Genomic DNA, 20,801 nt, shown 5'->3' with positions numbered 1-20,801 from the left:
ACAGCTATAGCAAGATCTATTTTGTATCGGTTTCGCCCTCATCGTTTTGGAATCATAGCCGACATCGAAAAATGTACCGCAAGATTTATTCGCCAAAGAGCACACCGATTACAAAATCACTTCTCCACAAATCGATACGACCAAATTAATTGACATGTTCCCACAATCTGATATTGAACGTGGATACAACGCATCTCCGAGATTTGCTAGAATCGTTAGATGCACATCATAGGTTTGCCAGGAGTTTAGTTTCTCTAGGATCTATACCCATGTTTCCACCACTCGATGCCGGTAATTTGGAGAACATAAAATTTACAGAAATGCTGTTGATAAATTCAAACAACAGACCAATAGAGATTAATACAAGAGTTCAAAATCAGATTAATCAACTAACATTTACCGCCAATTGAATTCTCAAAGCAGCTAAAGATTCGCAAGTCGATAACGGACATTTATATGAGACATTGCTGGTAAGAAATAGAATGTTATTGATGAAATTTAAATTTAAGAAGTCTGGAAAATGTGACCTTTTTGCAAAGGCCAGGTCGATCTACTGAGACAATGAACTAGCATTGTACAAGCTATCAATTTACTCAACGGCGAAATCAGTGTACCACAGTATTGGACAAAGCTTAAGCGTTGGCGAACATAACATAACGCACTAACAATGTCTACTTCGCGCTAAGCAAACACCTAAAGCGTTGCACCTTCGTTAGATCGGTGAAAAGCTCATTCTATCGCACACTGCTTGCTTCGGTGCTAACATAAGCTAGCGAAACCTAGAAGTTATGCAAAGCTGAAGAAAACATGCTACAAGACATTGAACGAAAGGTGTTGCGCAGAATTTTTGGAGCTGTTTCCGATGATGGTTTATGGAGGAAGCGGTATAACCACGAGCTACAGATTCTGTATAAGCACCCCCCAATTTTGTAACAACAATTAAATTAACCAAGCTACGGTGAGTTGATCATATTATTCACCTCGACGAAAACTACATCTCCTTCCAAAGAATTTCTGCTGGGCAGATGCAAAAATAACGGAAGCAGCGGCAGAGTAAAACTTAGATGGATTGGTGGTGTGTATTTTGGTTGGTACACGCCGGGTTCTCTGCTGTGTTCTACGACTGGTACATCCGTAAGCAATCTTTAGGCCAATCAGTCTTACTTCCTTCCTACTCAAAAGTATGGAATAGATCATAGACCACGAATTACGATCGAAGGTGCTGAAAGCTTCACCGATCCATGAGAAGCAACATGCTTACAGAGCAGGTAGGTCAACTAACACTGCTCTGTACCAGCTAGAGTAGTTGAGATGTCCAGCACAGTCAAGTATCTGGGACTCACGCTGGATTCCACACTGCGATGGAATCAGCACGTGGACCAGACCCTAACCAAAGCTACAAAAGCACTCATGGTGTGCAACCGACTTGCTGGAAAATCCTGGGGGTGCTCCCCAAGGACTATCAGGTGGATGTACACCATGATTGTGAGACCGATTATCACGTATGGAGCGGTATCGTGGGGTTCGAAAGCATCGCAGACTTCGGTAGGACTTAAACTGTCGAAGCTGCCCGCATCTGCGCGTCGGGAGCAATGCGAACGTGTCCGACCGCAGCACTGGAGGTCATGCTATAACTTTCACCGCTACACCTGGTAATCAAACAGACTGCCAAACGAACTCTGCTCCAAATGACAGCAGAGGGAGCTGGCAAAGGGAAGGTAATCTCATCCCAGCAGATGAAAGAGCTAAGTGAGGAAATACCACTAGCCCTTCTCCCAAGGGATAGCATCAGCAGGAAGTTCCAAGTAACCCTTGGCAGCAAATCTGAGTGGAAGGACTCTTCACTGGACCTGCTGCTAAGGGGTTGCACAATCAAGTGGTACACCGACGGGTCGAAAACGGAAGAGGGGATTGGTGCAGGGGTCGCTGGGCCAAGCACCAAACTCTCCATTCCCATGGGAAGTTTCCCTAGCATTTTCCAAGCCGATGTCTATGCTATAAGTCGGTGTGTAGGAATAAATCTCCAACGCAACTATCGCAATAAAAGTATCGCCATACTCAGCGATAGTCAGTCGGCACTAAGAGCGATCTCTGCCTATGAGGTCAGATCTCTCCTAGTGATGGAGTGTATAGAACGGCTGAACAGCCTATCTGAGCACAACCGAGTGCACCTTATTTGGGTGCCTGGCCATAGGGATATAGCTGGGAACGAACTAGCCGACGAGTTAGCTCGTTCTGCAGCCTCTACAAGAATGGTAGGGCCGGAACCATACTTAGCGGTTGGTCCACATACCATCAAATAGCTCCTCCGCAGGGAGGAAAGAGCAGACAGGGAGATACAATGGCAACAACTCCAGGGCATGCACCATGCCAGACTGCTAATGGGGGGTTACGACCTCAAGCGGTTCAATGCCATAATTAATCTCCCAAGGAACAAATTCCGGCTACTGGTAGCGTTCTACACCGGCTACTGCAGGCTCAAGAAGCATCTCTTTAACATGGGCATAGCCTCTTCTGGAAACTGCCGGTTCTGCGACATAGAGCCGGAAACCCCCGAACATCTGCTGATGAACTGCACAGCAGTCTGCAGACGCAGAATAAAGGCCCTGGGATCCATGTTTCCACACAGGGATTGTATCGCCTCACTAGCACCCAGCAGAATTTTGGAATTTATCAATATACTGGGCCTAGGTGACACGATATGACTTAGGGGAGGACACAATAGACCGTAGGTCGCGGTGCATACCTCAAAATTAATCAATCAATCATTCTTTATTGTCTTCTGACTGGAGACGAGGAGGGTGTCTTCGTCGGTCTTCTTTAAGGGTCCTGAAGTCCAATACGCCATTGTCTTGACCGTTGTCCTTGTCAGAGCGTTGGTCGTCGATGTATTGGTGATTGTTGCTTTTTTCTGTTTTCTGTGTTCATTTTTTGTCCCACGAGTAGTCCGGAAGGGGTTGGTCACTCGTCCGCAGAGACGGCATTTAAGGCGGGGGACCGTTCACGATCAGTTAAACATTCAGTCATCAGCACGTGTACCTCGAGACCGTAGCTTAGGGCCATGTTGGTGCGGGTAAAACCAAAGGTTTGTTCGTCCATATACCCATTGTGGGAATTATGTGGTATCCCTCTTAGTTCGTAAAAGGAAAGTGCATTTGGATTCCGCCTATTACTTTTACTTAGGCCTCTTAAGGCATGGTAAGGCAACCAACGCTGAAGGAGTATTTATTTTAGGTTTGTTTAATGTTTTTTGTATATAAATTACGTCTAACCTTTGACTGTGAACTAGTCCTAGTCTCTTACTTCTTGCTACTCCCCATTAATCAGCACCTTAAATTTGCAAATATTCCACTTGTAACTCGAAATTTGTATAGATGTTCTATAGTGGATCGTGCTGTTCTATTGAGAAAAATAGCATATCCAATCGTTGGTCAATGAAAATGATTCTGCCACATTTCTACAAAAAAATATATACATTGAGATCTGCTAATCAAACAAGTTTAATATTACTTTTACTATCATCAATTTGTTAGCTTGCTTTTTGCTATATTAAACTAATTCTTGCATTTCTATTCTACCTCTTTATCTAGTAGTTTATTCGTAATTTTGTGTTTGCAGCAGTAAATTTTTATTATTTCTGTTTGCATATCTGTATTCACATCTATAAGTCGTCAAAATTTTACCTAGCTCTTGAGCTGAGTAAAATTCTGACATTCGGACTCACCACGAAAAAAATTTTTATTTTCTTACCATTTGGCACGATATCAAAACATCATTCGCATGTCCAGAGGAAGCGTTGGAGAAAAGCTAATCGATCAAAATATACCTGATGTCCAAACGTTTTACAAACCCATTTGTTTTGCTTTCTGAAAACATTTATAATTAATATCTTTACATATTAATTTGTGATAAAAGTTTGTCGTTTGAGCTATACAATAGTATCACTCGTTTGAAATATGCGGAACAAAACTTGGAGGCATTGAAGATAGCAGTTAAACCACTTGAATGAGGTAGGCCCACAATCTCTTGTCCGAATTTGACTTGATAACTATGTTCTCGGATATCAATATTTTTATAGGACAGAAACGCAAGAAAACAGCGAGTAGAGAAATCACGAAGCGAAGATAGCTTATATAATATATCTTCAAAGCAGTGCATTTTTTCGACTTCCAGTAATATTATTACAAGCAAAAGAAAATACAGTATTCTATATATATTGCATTGATGAATATATTTAACAACTTATATAGCGAAATATAATTTTAATTCTTACAATACACTTGAAACAGCAAAATACAAATTTTACACCATAGCAACTAATACAGCCTTTAAAGTTTTAATATCTTAAGGGCCGTTTTTTCAATACCTGGTTAATATTATCGTTAGTCGCTGGTAGCTTCACTGGAATGATAGCTTTAATTGACAAAACCGTTTTCACAAAATGGTTTTCGTAAACGAAGGGTCGATGAGGAAAATTTAAATGTTATTACAAATTTTTTTGTTTGTTATATGTAAGTTCATATATGCATAATATTATGCTATTAAGCGACAAAAGAGTGCCTGTCTGAACGCTGTCTATGCAGCTGATCTTATAGATTTTTATTTTATAGGTGACAGCTCTTATTTCATGTTTTGATTTGAAACCGACCAATAGTTCTGCTTTCGAGAAAGTTTACCAGAACTTTACAGACAGATGGTTGCTAACTAGATATTGATAAAACCATTTTTTAACATATTGCCGATAAAGTTCTAGTTAAGCACTTAACCGATTATTTTCCTAGCCGTAATACAATTAGAATCATTGAAAGGGTTTCGATTTAAGAAGAAAGGAAAAATTTTTACGTAGGGAGATAAGAAGGACAGTAGTACTAAAGGATTTATCTGAACAACTTGGGTACCTTTTCCTCTCTCTTAAAGATGACTTTTCAACTATATCGAAATGTCGCAATAAAAGTTTCCGTAAGACGGCTTTTACACACAGACTCTTTTGACCCTCGTTTTCGTCAAATTCTCCTTTGGTGTCGCTCTGCGCATTCACACGAGCAAAAAGAGTCCAGCAATTTGAGTCCAGTTTTTCTGCATTCCTTTTCACAAAATTTTCGTAAATATTTGTGCGGTTCGACTGCGCAACACTTAGATCATGTTGCATATTTCATTTGTATGTTGGGATGATGGTCTCACATTTTACTTGCAATGAATTACCATGAATATGGTAGAACAATATGCATAATACCTACCTGCTTAATAGTTTCAAAGAAATACTTAAGACGGGAATTCCCTAATCCACCAGAATGTGTTGAATACCCGCTACTAATATTTTCAAGGCCAAATTTATAACTGGAATTTCCCAATCTTCAAGTATTAAAATCCCATAATTTTATTCGAACTAAATTCTTTCCAGTTATGCGGTATGTTATTAAAAATTAAAATTGAATGTTGAGTATCTTAATTTTCTCCTTATTTACAATTTTTCAAAATATTCCTAAGATTATATGCATACATATTTGCATATCACATACAAAAAGTAAATAACAGAATTTAAGTGTCTGACCGAATGGTATAGATTCATTTGAAACCGAGCGCTTGCAACCTTTCAAAGAATTTGAAAGTGAAAAGGAATGCTGAAAGGGTAGCAGCGAGCTGTTACGAACAAGCTCCCTTCGTCTTTCCTCGTCGTCCCCTCAACCATAATAAACCGGTTTGGGTTACAAAAGAATCTGTGTGTAAAAGCCGTCTAACTGAACTTACTCTTACATTGATATTGTCTTGCGGTCGGTCGATGAAAAGGAATTCATCGAAATTTGTTCAAAACTTATCGACTTTTTGAGTGCTATGATTTGATCATACATTTCCTGGTATAAGACGTTAAAAAGTTGGTTGAAGTGTTTAATGAAGTGCTGAATTAAACAAGGAAACGGTTGAATAAACAATGTCTACCATACAATTTGTGATACAACCCTTACCCGGATCAGATGAGCAGTACATTGAAAGGTATTATCAAAATTATCGAGAAACTGGTATTGTTTAAACTTGGGGCTGAGCTTAAATATGTCATGTACTTTAGAAGATTTACACCAAGCAGCGAATTACTGCGGCAGGAAACGTTCTCCAAACACAAACTTGGGAGTCTGCCTGGTTTGCTGTCGTTGGCAAGAAAAAAATGTTTTTATTTTGGTTATATAGACGAAATTTTCGTAGTAACGTATTATTTGGGAGTTTTTTTTTATTTACTTATCTTCAAATGACTGCTTTCTTATTTTTAAACAAAGAGCTAGGGGGTGCGATTTTTAATAACATCCCTTGAATTTGAGGTTAAAATGGGTATATACGGAAACAGGAGGCGCTCCAGATTCAGAAACTATAAGCATTTAGTTGGCGCTGACTTATGGTTTTTGAGATATTCAAGTTCAAAAATTCAACTTTATAAAGGAGTCGGCTTTGGTATACCATCCCCTATGATTGGATAGAGTAGATTCTCCAGATAAAGAATATATATATTTATAACCGCTGGCAACGTATAGCTTTCGAGATATAAGCATTTTAAGTTGAAAATTTATTCGAAGGCTGCTAGTGTAATTATTCCGCTGGTTCACGATTTCCAAAATGTAATTAGTGCTAACAATTGGATTGAATGCTGATTTTCGTTACTCTCTTTCCACAACTTCAACGTCGATATCACCGCATCTGTCATTTGAGCATTTGTCTGAATTTTCGTATAGAACTCTTGGTCCGATGTGCCATATTGAAATGACGGTACATCCACTAGAGGTACATCCGCCGGGTTACAATGTTTTGTTGCAAGTCTCCAATGGGCGCCTTTGGTTAAATCTTGAATTTCCGAAATTCAATTACCAACAAAAGTCGAAAGTGTTGCAGAATGCATTTTAAGCCAATGTAATACTATTTCTGAGTTTAAGCCAATGTAATACTATTTGTGAGTCTGTCCCATGAAAAATATTAAAAGATGTAATAATTTCGCACCGATTTCCATAAGTCGATGAGTCACAGAATCAAAGTGAGTGAAGAGAATCCGTAGCTGTCGATCAGTTAAGAAGGTTTTTCCAAGCATATGCATATTAATGTTCTGTGGCACTGATTCATATCAATTCAACTGTAGTAGCAAAATTGATTCAACAAGATTTTTGATGTTATAACGACAGGAAACAGGATGGAACGTTTTGTACGACGACCATTAAGTCCTAGTTTTGCTTTAAACGAAAAAATAAAACAATCAATATTTTGGTTCCATTTTAGTGTACTGGTGATGGATAAATCTGTTAAATGTTTAGATCCTTTACAGAGTCGTCTTCTTTGAATTGATAATTAGAATGCCACTGGATTTTTAATATTCCTAATTCTAACAGTTGTTTTATCTCTTGATTGGTCTGTGAAAGTGCGGTTGGAGTGTCATTGTCAGTCGAATGGTGCAGTGTAAACTGCCAGCTAAAATAGCTTCCGCACTTCTTCGGGTCCGAGGAGACATGGCCATCGAATTGAATTTCAACCCGATCGTCATGTCTCCTCGGATTTGACAGGGCCTTGACAGTAGTCCAAAGCTTACTCACACCGGTGGAGAGTTTGCAGGACTTCAGGTGCTCTATTCATTTTGTCCGCTTATGATGGTTTACCATTTGCCGCATCTCCAAATTGAGATTCCTTATTCGGGGATCACAGGGATTGGCATGGCGTAAGGGGTCGCGCTCGTTTGCTAGTACAGCTGCTTCGACTGGAAAATTAGGGCGGAGTTCCGCGATTCTTCCAGCCGGTATGAAGCGAGCAGTAGCAGCCTTGACTGGGAGTTATGCTGTCTGTGTGAGCTCCTTAGGGCCGTAGAGGTCCTTTCTTGACCAGTCGACTGGAGTGGTGCACCTAACCGAGATGGAGTTTGGATGGAGCCTTTTAGCGCAAACGCAGCAGTAGAATTCCTCGGGACCCGGGTTGGACTCTATGCCAGCACGGGTCATGAGGATACGGAGCAACCCTGCTGCTATGCGTTGCTCCAATGATGACAAACTTAACCTAGAACTTACCGATCCAAACAGGGTTAGATCGTCGAAATAACAGCCCTTGGCCGGATAAAATCCGGGTCAATTCCGGTATCGCAGAACCGGCTGTTGTGGGAATTGCTGTTTTTGCAGTCGATGTTGATGGTTGTCCCATGATTTTTTCCGTTTAGGATTCTTAAAATAAATCCGTTTTTCATCGCCAGTGACAGTTCGATGCAAAACTTATTTTTTTTTCATCTGCGATTTTTTGCATTAATTTGGATAATATCCAAACCTAAAAATTGCATTAAAAAGCAAGAAGAGGGACACTACTACAGCAATATTTAGTAGGTCCATTAGCATTTTTGAAGAAATTTTATCGTGTCCTGACAATTTTTCTCTTTTACGATGTTCTTAATTTTGTAATTTGAATTTTTGATATACAAGAGCGACTCGTTTGCAGTGTCAACGAAAAATTGCAACTTAAAATTGGTTTTTATGTAGTTAGGCTGAAATACGTACAAAACAAATTGCCTTTTCATTTCGAGGCTAACTACAACTCCCTTATAGGCATGTTAGAATCTACCGGCGGCTTGATATGTTTTTGCTATTTCCAACGAGAGTTCCATTTGTTTGTTGAATTTGGGCTCAGTTTTTTTTTATATAATTTTTATACTTTTGCAACGTGTTGCTACAGAGTATAATAGTTTTGTTCACCTAACGGTTGTTTGTATCACCCAAAAATAATCAAGTTAGATACAAGCTTATACATATACATATATATAAATAATCATGATGACGAGTTGAAATCCGGGTGACTGTGTATCTGTCTGTACGTCCGGCCGTGCAAGCTGTAACTTGAGTAAAAATTAAGATAAAATGTTTAAAAAGTGGGCGTGGCCCCGCCCCCTAATGAGGTTAATTTTTTATTCCATATGATTCTTACACTTTCCAGTATACAAATTAAGCACCAAAGAATATATCGGGATTTTTGGTAGGATTTTCAAACTTCCGTTTGGCCTTATGTCATATATATCAGTCAATATGTAAGATACTTTAGCCGAACATGTCATTCAATGTGTGAGTTATACAATGTGCGTTCAAAAGTAAACAGTAAAAAAGTAACAAAATAAATAAGTATGTTTTTGTCATCGGTGCGAAAATGAGCTTCGAACAAAGAGCCAACATTAAATTTTGTTTTAAAATTGGTAAAACTTTTACCGAAGCGTTTCAATTGATGAAACAAGTTTATGGCGATGATTGCCTATCCCGTAGCAGAGTGAGAAACTGTGCTATATAAGAGATGGCGTTATTGTCCATAGTACTAGTGTTACGTGTCGCATCATGTCATACTATACGGTATTTATTCGCGCTAAAAGTTTGTCTTTGACAGTTTTTCAATTGATTGACTCAGTACGTTGTGAGCGCTCGTCAAAGATGGACACCAGCAAAGAGAAAATTCGCTATATTTTACAATTTTTCTTCGATTAAGGCAAAAAAGCGGCTGAAAAAATTAATTTAGTTTATGGTCCCGATACTGTAAACGAACGTGTTGCACAAAAGTGGTTTGCTAGGTTCCGTTCCGGTAATTTCGATGTCAAAGATGCACCACGCGTCGGCAGGCCTGTCGTCGAAAATTGCGATAAAATCATGCACATACTACACAAACACAGCGTATGCCTATATCCTAGGCAGTTAATGCATTGTACCGGACCACTTCTTTTATGGAGTTCTTCATCGGTAATTCTGCGGTAAAGGAAATATTTTAAATTGTATATCGGATGTGTTTAATTTTTCTCAAGCTGGTTATCATTTGGCATCAATTCAATTTTGAGCATTGGTTATTTATGGTACTTTATTTCTATGGAAAATATTTAATTTCACAACCACAATCTTTAAGAGCTTCTTTGATTTCCTTAGGATCTAGGTTTGCAAATAGTGCATTGAAAAAATAATTGAATTAATATTTCAATACATTTTTTTTATTTTGTAATTCTAAATACGGGATTAAAAAAAATGTTAATCCCACATACCGGATTGCAAAAAAAAATATTTAATCCCACATTCCGGATTAAAAAATAAAAAAAAATGTATCCCATTAATTAAAAATTTCGCAACTCTGTTAGGGTCTACCGAAGACTTCAGTTGACAGGAGTATTAATTTGTATTATATATTTTTTCTATGAATATATTTTGTTTACCATCTGTTTTAAAAATAATAAGCAAATTAGATAACCATATCATAATTTGACTCATATTATTGATATCCAGAGATCAACAATAATATACAACAATACAAAAAATCATATGTTTTTTTTTCGGGTGTTTATATAGAGTAATTTAATCATACATTTAATATCGTAGCAATATGGTAGGTAGGTAAAAATGCTGTCTAACGAAGCACTTAGGTCTATAGGAGGCCCATTGTGGTACCACCGGGACTAATGTTCCCTCACTCTATCGTCTCCCCTCTGAACCAACCTGTGCTCCTGATGAAGATCATCAGTACAAATAATTTTATATTAGCTACTTCTGATACGACGTCAAGGAACCCACGACCGATAGTTGCGATTCTTTTCCTGTATAGAGCTTTACATTCGCATAGAAGATGTTTTACAGTCTTCTCTTCTTCTACTTCCTGATAGCTTCTACAATAGTCGTTGTAAGATATACCTAGCCTGCTGGCATGTCTACCAATCTGAAAGTGACCTGTTAGTACTCCTATCAGAGTTATTATGTCATTCATTTTGAATTTTAATAGTCCGTTTGTGCGACTCACGCTCCATTCCTGCCACGTTTGTCTGCTGGTCGAGCAGGTTATTGATTGTCTCCAACGAGACTCAGCTAGATTTATAGCATGTTCATGTTTAAGTGTTTGCAAGTTGCCAGAGGCATAAAAATACCCTCTTTCAGGGGTTAATTGTAGAGTGGTACTTGTTCTGCCTAGTTCATCTGCTTCGCAGTTACCAGGGATAACACTATGCCCTGGAACCCATTGCAGGTTTATCGTGATGTTAGATCCTCTAATAGATCAAGCCATTCTTTCACTATTTTTGATGAGACCATAGCTCCTTTTTGGCTATACAAAAAGGTTTTATTTGATTGCTGTGATCTCCGTCTGGAAAGCACTGCAGTGGTCTGGTAAGCGGAAGGCAATTTTGGTGTCTAAAGTTGCGGAGAAGACACCACTTTCCACTCGATTATCTAGCAGGGATCCATCTGTGTAGATGCTAATTCCTGCATTTCTGTCCACCTCGTCCCTTTCCCACTCCTCTCTGGTAGGGAAGTCAATATTGTAGCCGAATTTTGGTTCAATTCTATTGAATTGTTGAAATCCGTAGTTTTGGGTAGAAATGGGAATAAACTAAGTATCCCAGAATGCCCCTTGTTGCAGGCGACTAATTGGGAGGGCTGACTTTGCTACCACTTTGCTTACAGAATAGGTCTGTTGCCAATAAATCGTAGCAATATACTTGTATGTAATTATTTGTTTATATTTAATTTTTAAATGGGTGGTTGGCCTGACCGAAAGATCGCGCCGCTAAGCTTCGAAAATTTCAGTATCGAAAACCGAAAAACGTCACAGGGAGCCAAATCTGGCGAATACGGTGGATGTTCGATGACTCTCGCTTCATGTTTAGAATGTGTCGTTGTGAAAAGTCCTTGAATTTTGTGTTGAGTCGATTCGTATGTGATATTGGGATCCGCTGCAATCTCCACGATGTTATCATCATTAACAGAGCTAGATGGACGACTCACATGAGGCAAGAGTTCGATTACTTTACGACCATTCAAATACTTGTGCTCGTGATAAAGTAGATTTCCCATAACACTTCTGCTACATTTTCGACTATTCCGTAGTCATGGTTTCATTGGAAACCCAAAGTTTCAAGAAAACTCAATTTTTAAAATTTTCTCGTTGTAAAAGTTGCGACTTTTGATTTTTGGTACATTGATCGTGAAATTACTATATTCTGTTGTATTAAACGCCTCAGTTTTTCAAGTTGACTGTTCTGTGTACTATATAAAATAGGTTCTAAATACTTGGATTAATATCTTTTATAATTTGTGACAGGCTGCGTGAAGTATCTGATAAAGTTTGTCTCTAGTTTAATAACTATTGCTAAGTGTGTTCTAAATACTTGGATTAATCTCTTTTATAATTTGTGACAGGCTGCGTGAAGTATCTGATAAAGTAAATAAGTTCGGGTGTGGCACGCATCGAATATTTGAGCATCTTAAAATACCAGTTAAAGAAATTGTCGTAGGCCCAAACCACATTGGTGTACTTTTGGAAGACGGGAAGGCATTTCGAGCAGCTTTCTCTATTAATTCAGACCGTCTCGATCTGAGCAGAATTGATAGCAGCAAAAGGTAAGTTGTTTTAAGGATATAGTTATTGTATTTATGAAAATTATTTAATTACAGCAATGCAAACAATAGCTCTAATCTAACAAATAATTCAAAAAGTGCTGCCCCATCGTCAGCAAGACAATTGGCCCGTTCAAGAGCGCGTCTTATGCGTACAACCGGAAGATCTGGATCTGCAAATCAAAGCTCAGGTTCACGTAGCACAGGAGTAATTATTGGCAGTGGCTCCTCGAGTCGTCCCATTGTAACAGTGCCTGCAACTTACGTTCCTGAAGAATTAATATCCCAAGCTGAAGTCGTTTTGCAGGGTAAAAGTAGAAATCTAATTATAAGAGAATTACAGGTTGGTTCTTCGTTGGCTAATTATGAATATATGGAAAGTTAATATTCTGTATTATTTCAGAGGACTAATTTAGACGTAAACTTAGCAGTTAATAATTTGCTTTCTCGAGATGATGAGGAAGCAGAAGATACGGAGGAAGTTGGTGATAACTATGTACCAGAGGACTTAATATCCCTGCTCGATAACGGATTTCATGGAGATAATAGTAGCGTTATAATAGATCCTTCGGATGGCCTTTTCTCTGAAGAAATATTCAGCAACTATTCCAGTATCCGCAAGTAAAGAACTTATTAAATTAAATAGTACTTAAATTAGTTTAATATTTCGGAACTGCTAACTCATACTTAATTTATATAAAGAAAAGTGAAGTTATAATTGCAATTAAGTAGAAATTCTTACAATAATGCAGTTAGTCCAAATGTTTGTGATAATGTGCTCACAATTAGAATCTGACACCACTATTAGAGTAAGCATGACATGACTGCTTATGAAACTGAAAAAACCTGTTTGAGATTTAATGTTGCTAGACATGAAGAAACTACGTTATGATTCACATTATAAAAGCTGTGATCACATATGTACACGCTTTTTCTCATTTGACTGTACATGTTAAAGTAGTAAAACGGTTATTTCAATTGCATGAGAACCTTTATAAAATGTTAATATCGAATGATTGGCCGAGTAAATAATTAGGCTGATTTGACATATTATGTGATCGTTAAATATGATCCAAAATCATCCAACTCTAATCACCATTCTACTTAAACGGCACCCTTTAAAATTAAAAAAATTACATATACTTTGAGATCTGTAAAATTGCATAATTCCACTTCCACCATGTTTAACAGTTGTTTATAAATTTTTAGTATCATCGGATGATATTGATGAGACAGCACTTTTTTCCTTCAATATCGCTGTTTATGATTTTTCCACTCCATTTTCTGTTGATTGGGTTTCAGAGTAGAATAATGCAGACAAGTCACATATTGAAATAAAAATTTATTTTATTGCGTTTAAACAACTCTAATCAGTCAAATTTAAGCATGCGCTGAAGCTTCGGCAGTCGCAATTATAAATATACATAGCAATAAATAAATTATTTGCATGATTATATATTATTTGACTATTTAATGTTTTTTTCACAAAACAGCTTACTATTTGATCGCATACGTAGTGAAAGGAATCAATCGGGCTCAAGTAGTTCAGATAACCAAGTGAGACCTGTAACAACTTCTGCGGGCGTATTGTCGTCAAATAATAGCTTATCTGCACAAATTTCATCTGTAAGTGTTGATCGAGAAGCTTTTAGTCGATGGAGAGATCGTCAATATTACGGACCCCGACGTTGGCTTAACAAGGACGAATATGTCTGGGAAAATAACGGAGGTTAGTATATATAACGCATATTTTTCAGTGTGCGTTAAAAAATATTATGATACATTAACCTACACTATTAATAAAAGAGAAATAAAGTTTTTTTTTTTTTAATAAAAAAAAAATAACTAAAATAAAAATAAATAACTAAAACTAAAATCTATTGATACATTAATGTGATTAATATAATTGTCCTTAAACGCTGCGTTCTTATAAAATGATAGTATCATATTGATCAACAAGAAAAACTCATTCAACGCTCAGAAATTAACTAATTTCACGACAAACGTACAAACTAATGCAATTAAACTAAACATAAACTATTTTAAATTTTAATGAACGTCATTGTTTTCCATTTCTTTATGTTTCATTTTACGATTCCTGTAAAATATTTCAGAAACGCCAAAGGGTGTCAATTGTTCACCACATAATAATAATGTTTGAAAATCGAAAATGTTTAAATAAAATTTTTTTTTTTTAAATTAAATTAAAAACGTTTTTTTTCTTAACTTTTTACTCAAATAAGTTTTAAGTTTAAATATTCAGCTTTTATTCCGTTTAAGATTTAAGAAAAAGAGACATTTCATCAAGTTCTCCCCTTTGGATTTCGGAGGAATTACAGCCTTGGCCGGATAAAAATGGCCTTACTAAATTTAAAACAATAGGAGCATTATATTCTGAGTTTATTGCGCTTTCAGAAAACGGAGAATTACATCAGTGGAAATGGTCAGAATTAGAACCTTATAAATCAGAGGTAAGGTTTAATAGATAAGCTAAATGAAAAATTTTGATTTTGTGTAAGTAAGAATATCATTAACTGTAGGGAATCAAAAAAAGTGGCTCGGGCGTCGTATTTGATAAAAATCGAAATAGTTCGTATAATAAGCATAAGGAAATGAGGAAACACTCATCAAGAAGTTTACGCAGAACTTGTAACCATGTCATGTTTTTTTTTATAATAAAAGGTTTGTGTTTTATTTATTTGTTTTATTCGGCTGACCGCACATAATTATACTGAAGTAGTTGAGTTTTCAATCGTTTTATGTCTTCGAAAATTGAACTCGTTATAGAAGAGTCAGTAATCCAGAATCCGAAGACTTCAGCAGTAAAGCTGTGCCAAAAGATGCAAATTAAAAAAACGTTTGACCGCCAAACTTTAGGCAACACGCAACTGAGAGTAGGTTATTTTAGGCAAGTTCCGTGACTCAAGCCATTTATAGCAGATGCGAGTAAAAAAGGAGACTCAAATTCACCAAACTCAATGTGTAATACTCAGTGTCGAATGAATATTTAATATGTTGGTGCTCAAAAAATTTACCGAATACAAAACAAAGAGCTCCAGGAAAAAAATATAATTACGATTGTGAAACATGGCTGCGGCAATGTAATGATTTAGGTGCATGGCAGCATCTGGGGGTGGAAAACTCCCGTACATTGATTATGGAATGGACAAGCACTCCTATTTCACATTTTTAAGTGATAATTTGACTTGAAATGTTAAAAATTGCGATCAAAATCAAGTTTTCCATATGTGTGCCTAAATTTTTTTTTATTATATAGAATCTTTAATTTTTTTGTTCTAATTTTATTTCCCTCAAGATATGAAATATCTTTTGGTTGAATATATAATATTAATGAAATGTGGAACTTGAAGTATATTCTTATTAAAATTTTTATCGTAAATTCAAAAAGAAAACAGTAATTATTGAATAAACTTTTAAAGTGACGGTGAGCCGAAACTTTGTTCGCTGTATATCGAAATCAAATTTCGTTTTACATAAAAGTATGTTATATTCGTCACAAGCATATATGTTTATTCAAAATTTTTGTTTGGCATTCTTCGTTTGTCAAAGGAAAAATGGGTAGCAAGAATTTATTCCGTTTTCTGCAAAGCATGTACAGTGATGCTTACGAGATCAAAATCTTTTTCTGCTTATAAGTTTTTTTATTTTCATAATAAATTAGATATGATGTCAGTAGTACTGCTTCAAAACGTTTCTTATACCGGGCAATCATTTTTTATATTTCACGGTATGACGTGGCACATTAGGAAGATCGAAAAAACTGACCGAATTGTACGCGTCAATGATCGCAATTGAACATGTGTTAATTTGCAAAAAAATTTATTCGGAAAGGAAAAAACATAATTTTTTGAACGCACAGTATGATAGACGGAATTGAATTAAAACTACAAAATATTTATTATACTCCTTAGATTTTTCTTCTTTATTTTAAAAACATTTGCCGTATTAAATAATAACTAGAAACTCCGAATCCAGTGATTATAAATACAAGTACTGGTAGTTTTCATTTAATTAAAAATTTTGTTCCTGAAAATAATTGTTATTATGCGAATATACAACGGCTTATGGAGCTATAAGGTTAACCGTGTACTATAATTTTTGTATCCAAAAGAATGCAAGATACATATGTAAATTGAATGGAGATGTTGGTAATGACATGTCTTAGAAATGTTTTTATTTAAGATTATTGAAAAAATAAAGTTAAGGGTTTAAATTTTGGTTAGGGTCAGTTTTATAAGTTCTATAAACTATCAATTTATTAATTGTGCGATGCATGTGTTTACAATTATTTCAGATGGAGCATGCTTACCATCCAAAATCAGTAAGTCTTAATATAAACGAAAAGGTTGGACAAGTATCAGCGAACTTTATTCGTTGTTCGGTGGTAACAGAAAGTGGACGAGTTGCAACTTGGATGGACGAACAAATAGGATATCTAGGAGCCAAACTTGAACACCCAACCATTATGTTTAACGAATTTGTTGTGGATCCCATAGCATCAATTAATGTTTGTTCCTTATATACAGCAGTAAGGACTGAAAACAACAATGTTTATTGGTGGGGTGTATTACCATTCGATCAACGCCGTTACTTATGGGATAAATTTCGAACAAAGTCTAAAAAACCGTTTAAAACTGTATCCTCTGATATTTCAGTCGGAACTCAAGTGATAATGAAAAAATGTCCCATTTATCAAGCAGGCTCTATTGGTTTTACATGTTATAATGGTATTCCAAAGATAGGTCAGTTACAGAATTCAGTCTGGGACCTTAGCGACGTTTGTCGATTTAAAATAATTACATTAACTCCCCAACCGAGTGGTGAAAAATCTCAGCTAGGCACCTGTAGCTCATTAAGTAATGAAAAAGATTATATAAAGGCTCATATACCAAACACAGTAAATACACAATCAACAAGTAAATCACTAAATTCCACAAAAGAAACAACGGATCGAATTGATATGCCTCCGCCTCCTTCACCAGCATCAAGTACGTGCAGCGATACAGGTAGTGTCACTTCACATAAGCGAGCGAAAAGAATGGCTGCGAAAGATGATGTTGAAAGCAAAAAAGATGAAGAATTGTGGCAACTAAGAGATGTAGTTTTTGTTGAGGATAAAGTTGGACCAGTTGGAAAAGTATTAAAAGTAGATGGCGATTTTGTGGCAGTGCGTTTCCCAATTTCTCCAACATCTACGAGTTCTGTTTGTAGTAATAATAGTGAAGGAAAAGACGATGATTGGCAACAGTGTCGACTTTTACGCCGCGAAGATGTTCAGATTTACAAAACAAATATGGCTTCACGTGGATTGGACTGGCTGCAAAAGATGCCAAGAAAAGTCAATATAAATAATTGTAATGACTCAAATGGATATCAATTATTAACTATGACAGTGGACGTTCGGGGAGTTCACGTTATAAAAAAACATGGGTCCAAACTTTTTTATAGCCTGTATAATCTATATAACAGCAAACAAGAACAGATATGTCAGTTTCCTACAGATAGTGTATCGTTTTTAGGTGTTACTCCTAAAAATATTAACATATTCTGTAACAATGACAGCGGTGTCAGTACTAGCAATATTTTAGTTTGTGATGGAAATCGTGCTCTCTATCCAATTGCTAAAGATTGCTTGGGATCAATAAAAGATCCCCATTGGCTGGATCTACCGCCAGTTAAAAATGTTTCGATGAGTATGATACCATTTTCTTCAGCCGGGAATCTTAAGTCCAAATTGTGTTTAACGGCTTTAGTTTTTGAGCCACAGAAACTAATGCCCCATATCTTGAGATGTGACATCAAAAACGCTTTTGCTGTTCTTGGTCGTTTAGAAAAGAACGAACGCAGTGAAATTGTGGTTATCACAGAGGAGCGTTGTGATGGTGGTCGTAATATTTTCCATGCGTGTGTTGCCTTATCTGCCCCTACATCCAATAAGGAAGCAGACGAGAAAAGAAATATTTCAGGAAAAGAAATATTTAACCGATCATCGCCATTAGCTAATACAGTTTTTTCTAACTGTCCAAATCTTTCTACACATTTGGATATAAACAATAGTGTAACTGCAACAAATACTGCGCCGCCGTCAACTATGAACGCTACGGTAAATATGAGAGAGAACCGCTCCGTTAGTTTGCGAGACATGATGAATCACCTGATTAATACTGAATCAGAACAAAATAATCCGGCCCATCGAATAGGACCGGTTGAGGATCATCTGTATATACCCCAGTGGTCAATAGATGGTAATAGCAGTAGTCAAACATTAAACGACATCATTACCACGAGTGAAGTTGAAGATAATCTTTCAAAGAGTGCAACCGCCAATATATCAAGCATTACTTCCTCCGCAAGTATTCCTACACCAAATTACGTTTTCGAACCAATGCAGCGTCGAGAGCATGCAATTTTAATTTTGCAACAAATGTGCTCATCGGTTGCGTTTCGCCCTTATTTACATCAAATGCTAAGTTTCAAGGATTCTCAAGGCCGAACACCTTTTATGATATCAGTGTACACTCGTGCCTATGAAGCTGGTATAATACTTTTAAACACAATTTTAAGTTTATCGGAAAAAGATGCTTCGGTTAAAAACTCTATGATATTTCCTCCCGGTTCTCCCCCTGATCAGTCTCCTTTATATGTTATTTGTTACAACGATACTTGTTCATTTACGTGGACCGGAGCAGATCATATCAACCAGAACATATATGAATGTAAAACATGTGGTTTAACAGGGTCACTATGTTGTTGCACAGAATGTGCACGCGTATGCCACAAAGGTCATGATTGTAAATTGAAACGAACATCTCCGACAGCTTATTGTGACTGTTGGGAAAAGTGTAAATGTAAAGCACTTATCGCTGGAAACCAAAATAAACGATTTGCTCTTCTGTGCAAATTAGCTTCGTGTACTGATCTTGTAACGAGGTTCAATTCGAAAGGTGAATCAATTTTACTTTTTTTAATACAGACTGTTGGTCGACAGACAGTGGAACAAAGACAATACCGTGCTAATGCTCGTGTAAGAAATGTCGGCAGTAGTTCAAGTAGTGGCACATCAAGGAAATCCTCTGCGATTGATCTTGACGCTGATATGCCAGAACATGACCTCGAACCCCCAAAATTTGCTCGAAAAGCACTCGAACGGTTACTAATTGATTGGCACGCAGTCAGAGCCATGATTATGTCTGGTGCTGATAAAAATGAAAACTCCCAACAGCAACCTAATTCTGTGGATGCATTGAATACTGATAGTTATAATATGTACGTTCTAAGCCAGCAAGGATCTACACTTTTGGATAAATTTACCCATAATTTATTTGTTAAGTGTAGTGGCGATCATCTGGATACCCTTTTGATGACATTATTGCGTGAAATGCAGGACGACACCACTGCAGGTCGTCGAGAAGAAGCTGAATCAGTTGCCCGTAGATTTATACGATCTGTAGTACGTGTCTTTGTTATTTTCAGTTTAGAGAAAATGCCGAATCCGGAACGGAGAAAATCAAATTTAGCCTCGAACAAACATATTCAAAGCTGTGTAAAAGTTTTTCAATCTCTATATAAAATTTCAATTGAAGAATTGTGTGAAGTATCTGAATCTCTTATTGCACCAGTACGTCTTGGCATTGTTCGACCAACGGCTCCATTTACTATGTCTTCTACAAGTATTGATGTAAGTATTTTACTCTTTGTGTATTTAAAACTACTTTAGGTAGACCAGAAACAACCTTTTAATAACATTTAAATGTAACATTAATACACCCGATTCGGTTTACAACTCACGATTTGGTTGATTATTAAAAGGCTTATGTTTTCGAAAGAAAAATTAAAACAATACAATTTAGTTAATGTTTTAATATTTAATAAATATTAAAATAAATCATATTACATTATTCATATTATAACGGCGGAAATTTCGAAACCAATGCTGATGTGCTGTGCTGCTCATAAAACAATGGTAGTGGCGTTTGAATGAATTTTTAATAATGTTTTTTTTATTTATTTAAATAAATCGGCAATATACCTAGATATAATAAAGAATTAAAGTATTATACAAAAGTGGCTAGGGTATATTAGTGTAATATCTGGAAAATATTTAAATAATTGTAAGTTAATATGTAATTCAGACTTGATTTAGATGTAATCCAGACGAGCAGGTGTCTCTTGGTGTTTTCGGTATTCACCTTGAAGTGAATTTACTAAATTAGCCAGTCTATTCTGAGGACCATGGATAACATAATTTTTCTTGGATTTCGATGTTTTTAGTAATCTATTTCGCCTCAGGGTAAGACCAGCAGGGGCGAGTTCAAAACTGTTTAGGATCTCATGAGCATCAGTGATGTTATTGACTACTTTGTAGAAAAAGCAGAGGTCAGCGACCTGTCGACGAGAAGACAGTTTGTTTATACAGTTGTCTTT

General features: G+C 36.6%; 1 protein-coding gene across 1 annotated transcript in view; it reads left to right on the top strand.

Moving 5' to 3' along the window:
- The first annotated feature begins 5,838 nt into the window (after positions 1-5,838).
- hyd (E3 ubiquitin-protein ligase hyd) overlaps positions 5,839-20,801 on the top strand; it is a 53,629-nt gene continuing 38,666 nt past the window's right edge. Inside the window, exons 1-7 of the mRNA XM_014238869.3 lie at positions 5,839-5,991; positions 12,159-12,359; positions 12,414-12,699; positions 12,760-12,977; positions 13,850-14,085; positions 14,637-14,827; positions 16,672-20,055. Of these exons, the coding sequence (XP_014094344.1) occupies positions 5,930-5,991; positions 12,159-12,359; positions 12,414-12,699; positions 12,760-12,977; positions 13,850-14,085; positions 14,637-14,827; positions 16,672-20,055 (4,578 nt within the window). The 5' untranslated portion in view covers positions 5,839-5,929. The remainder of the gene's footprint in view (positions 5,992-12,158; positions 12,360-12,413; positions 12,700-12,759; positions 12,978-13,849; positions 14,086-14,636; positions 14,828-16,671; positions 20,056-20,801) is intronic.

The sequence above is a fragment of the Bactrocera oleae genome, chromosome 2 (genome assembly GCF_042242935.1).
Source record: "Bactrocera oleae isolate idBacOlea1 chromosome 2, idBacOlea1, whole genome shotgun sequence".
NCBI lineage: Eukaryota > Metazoa > Arthropoda > Insecta > Diptera > Tephritidae > Bactrocera > Bactrocera oleae.
This window is presented reverse-complemented; position numbering and strand designations above follow the sequence as displayed.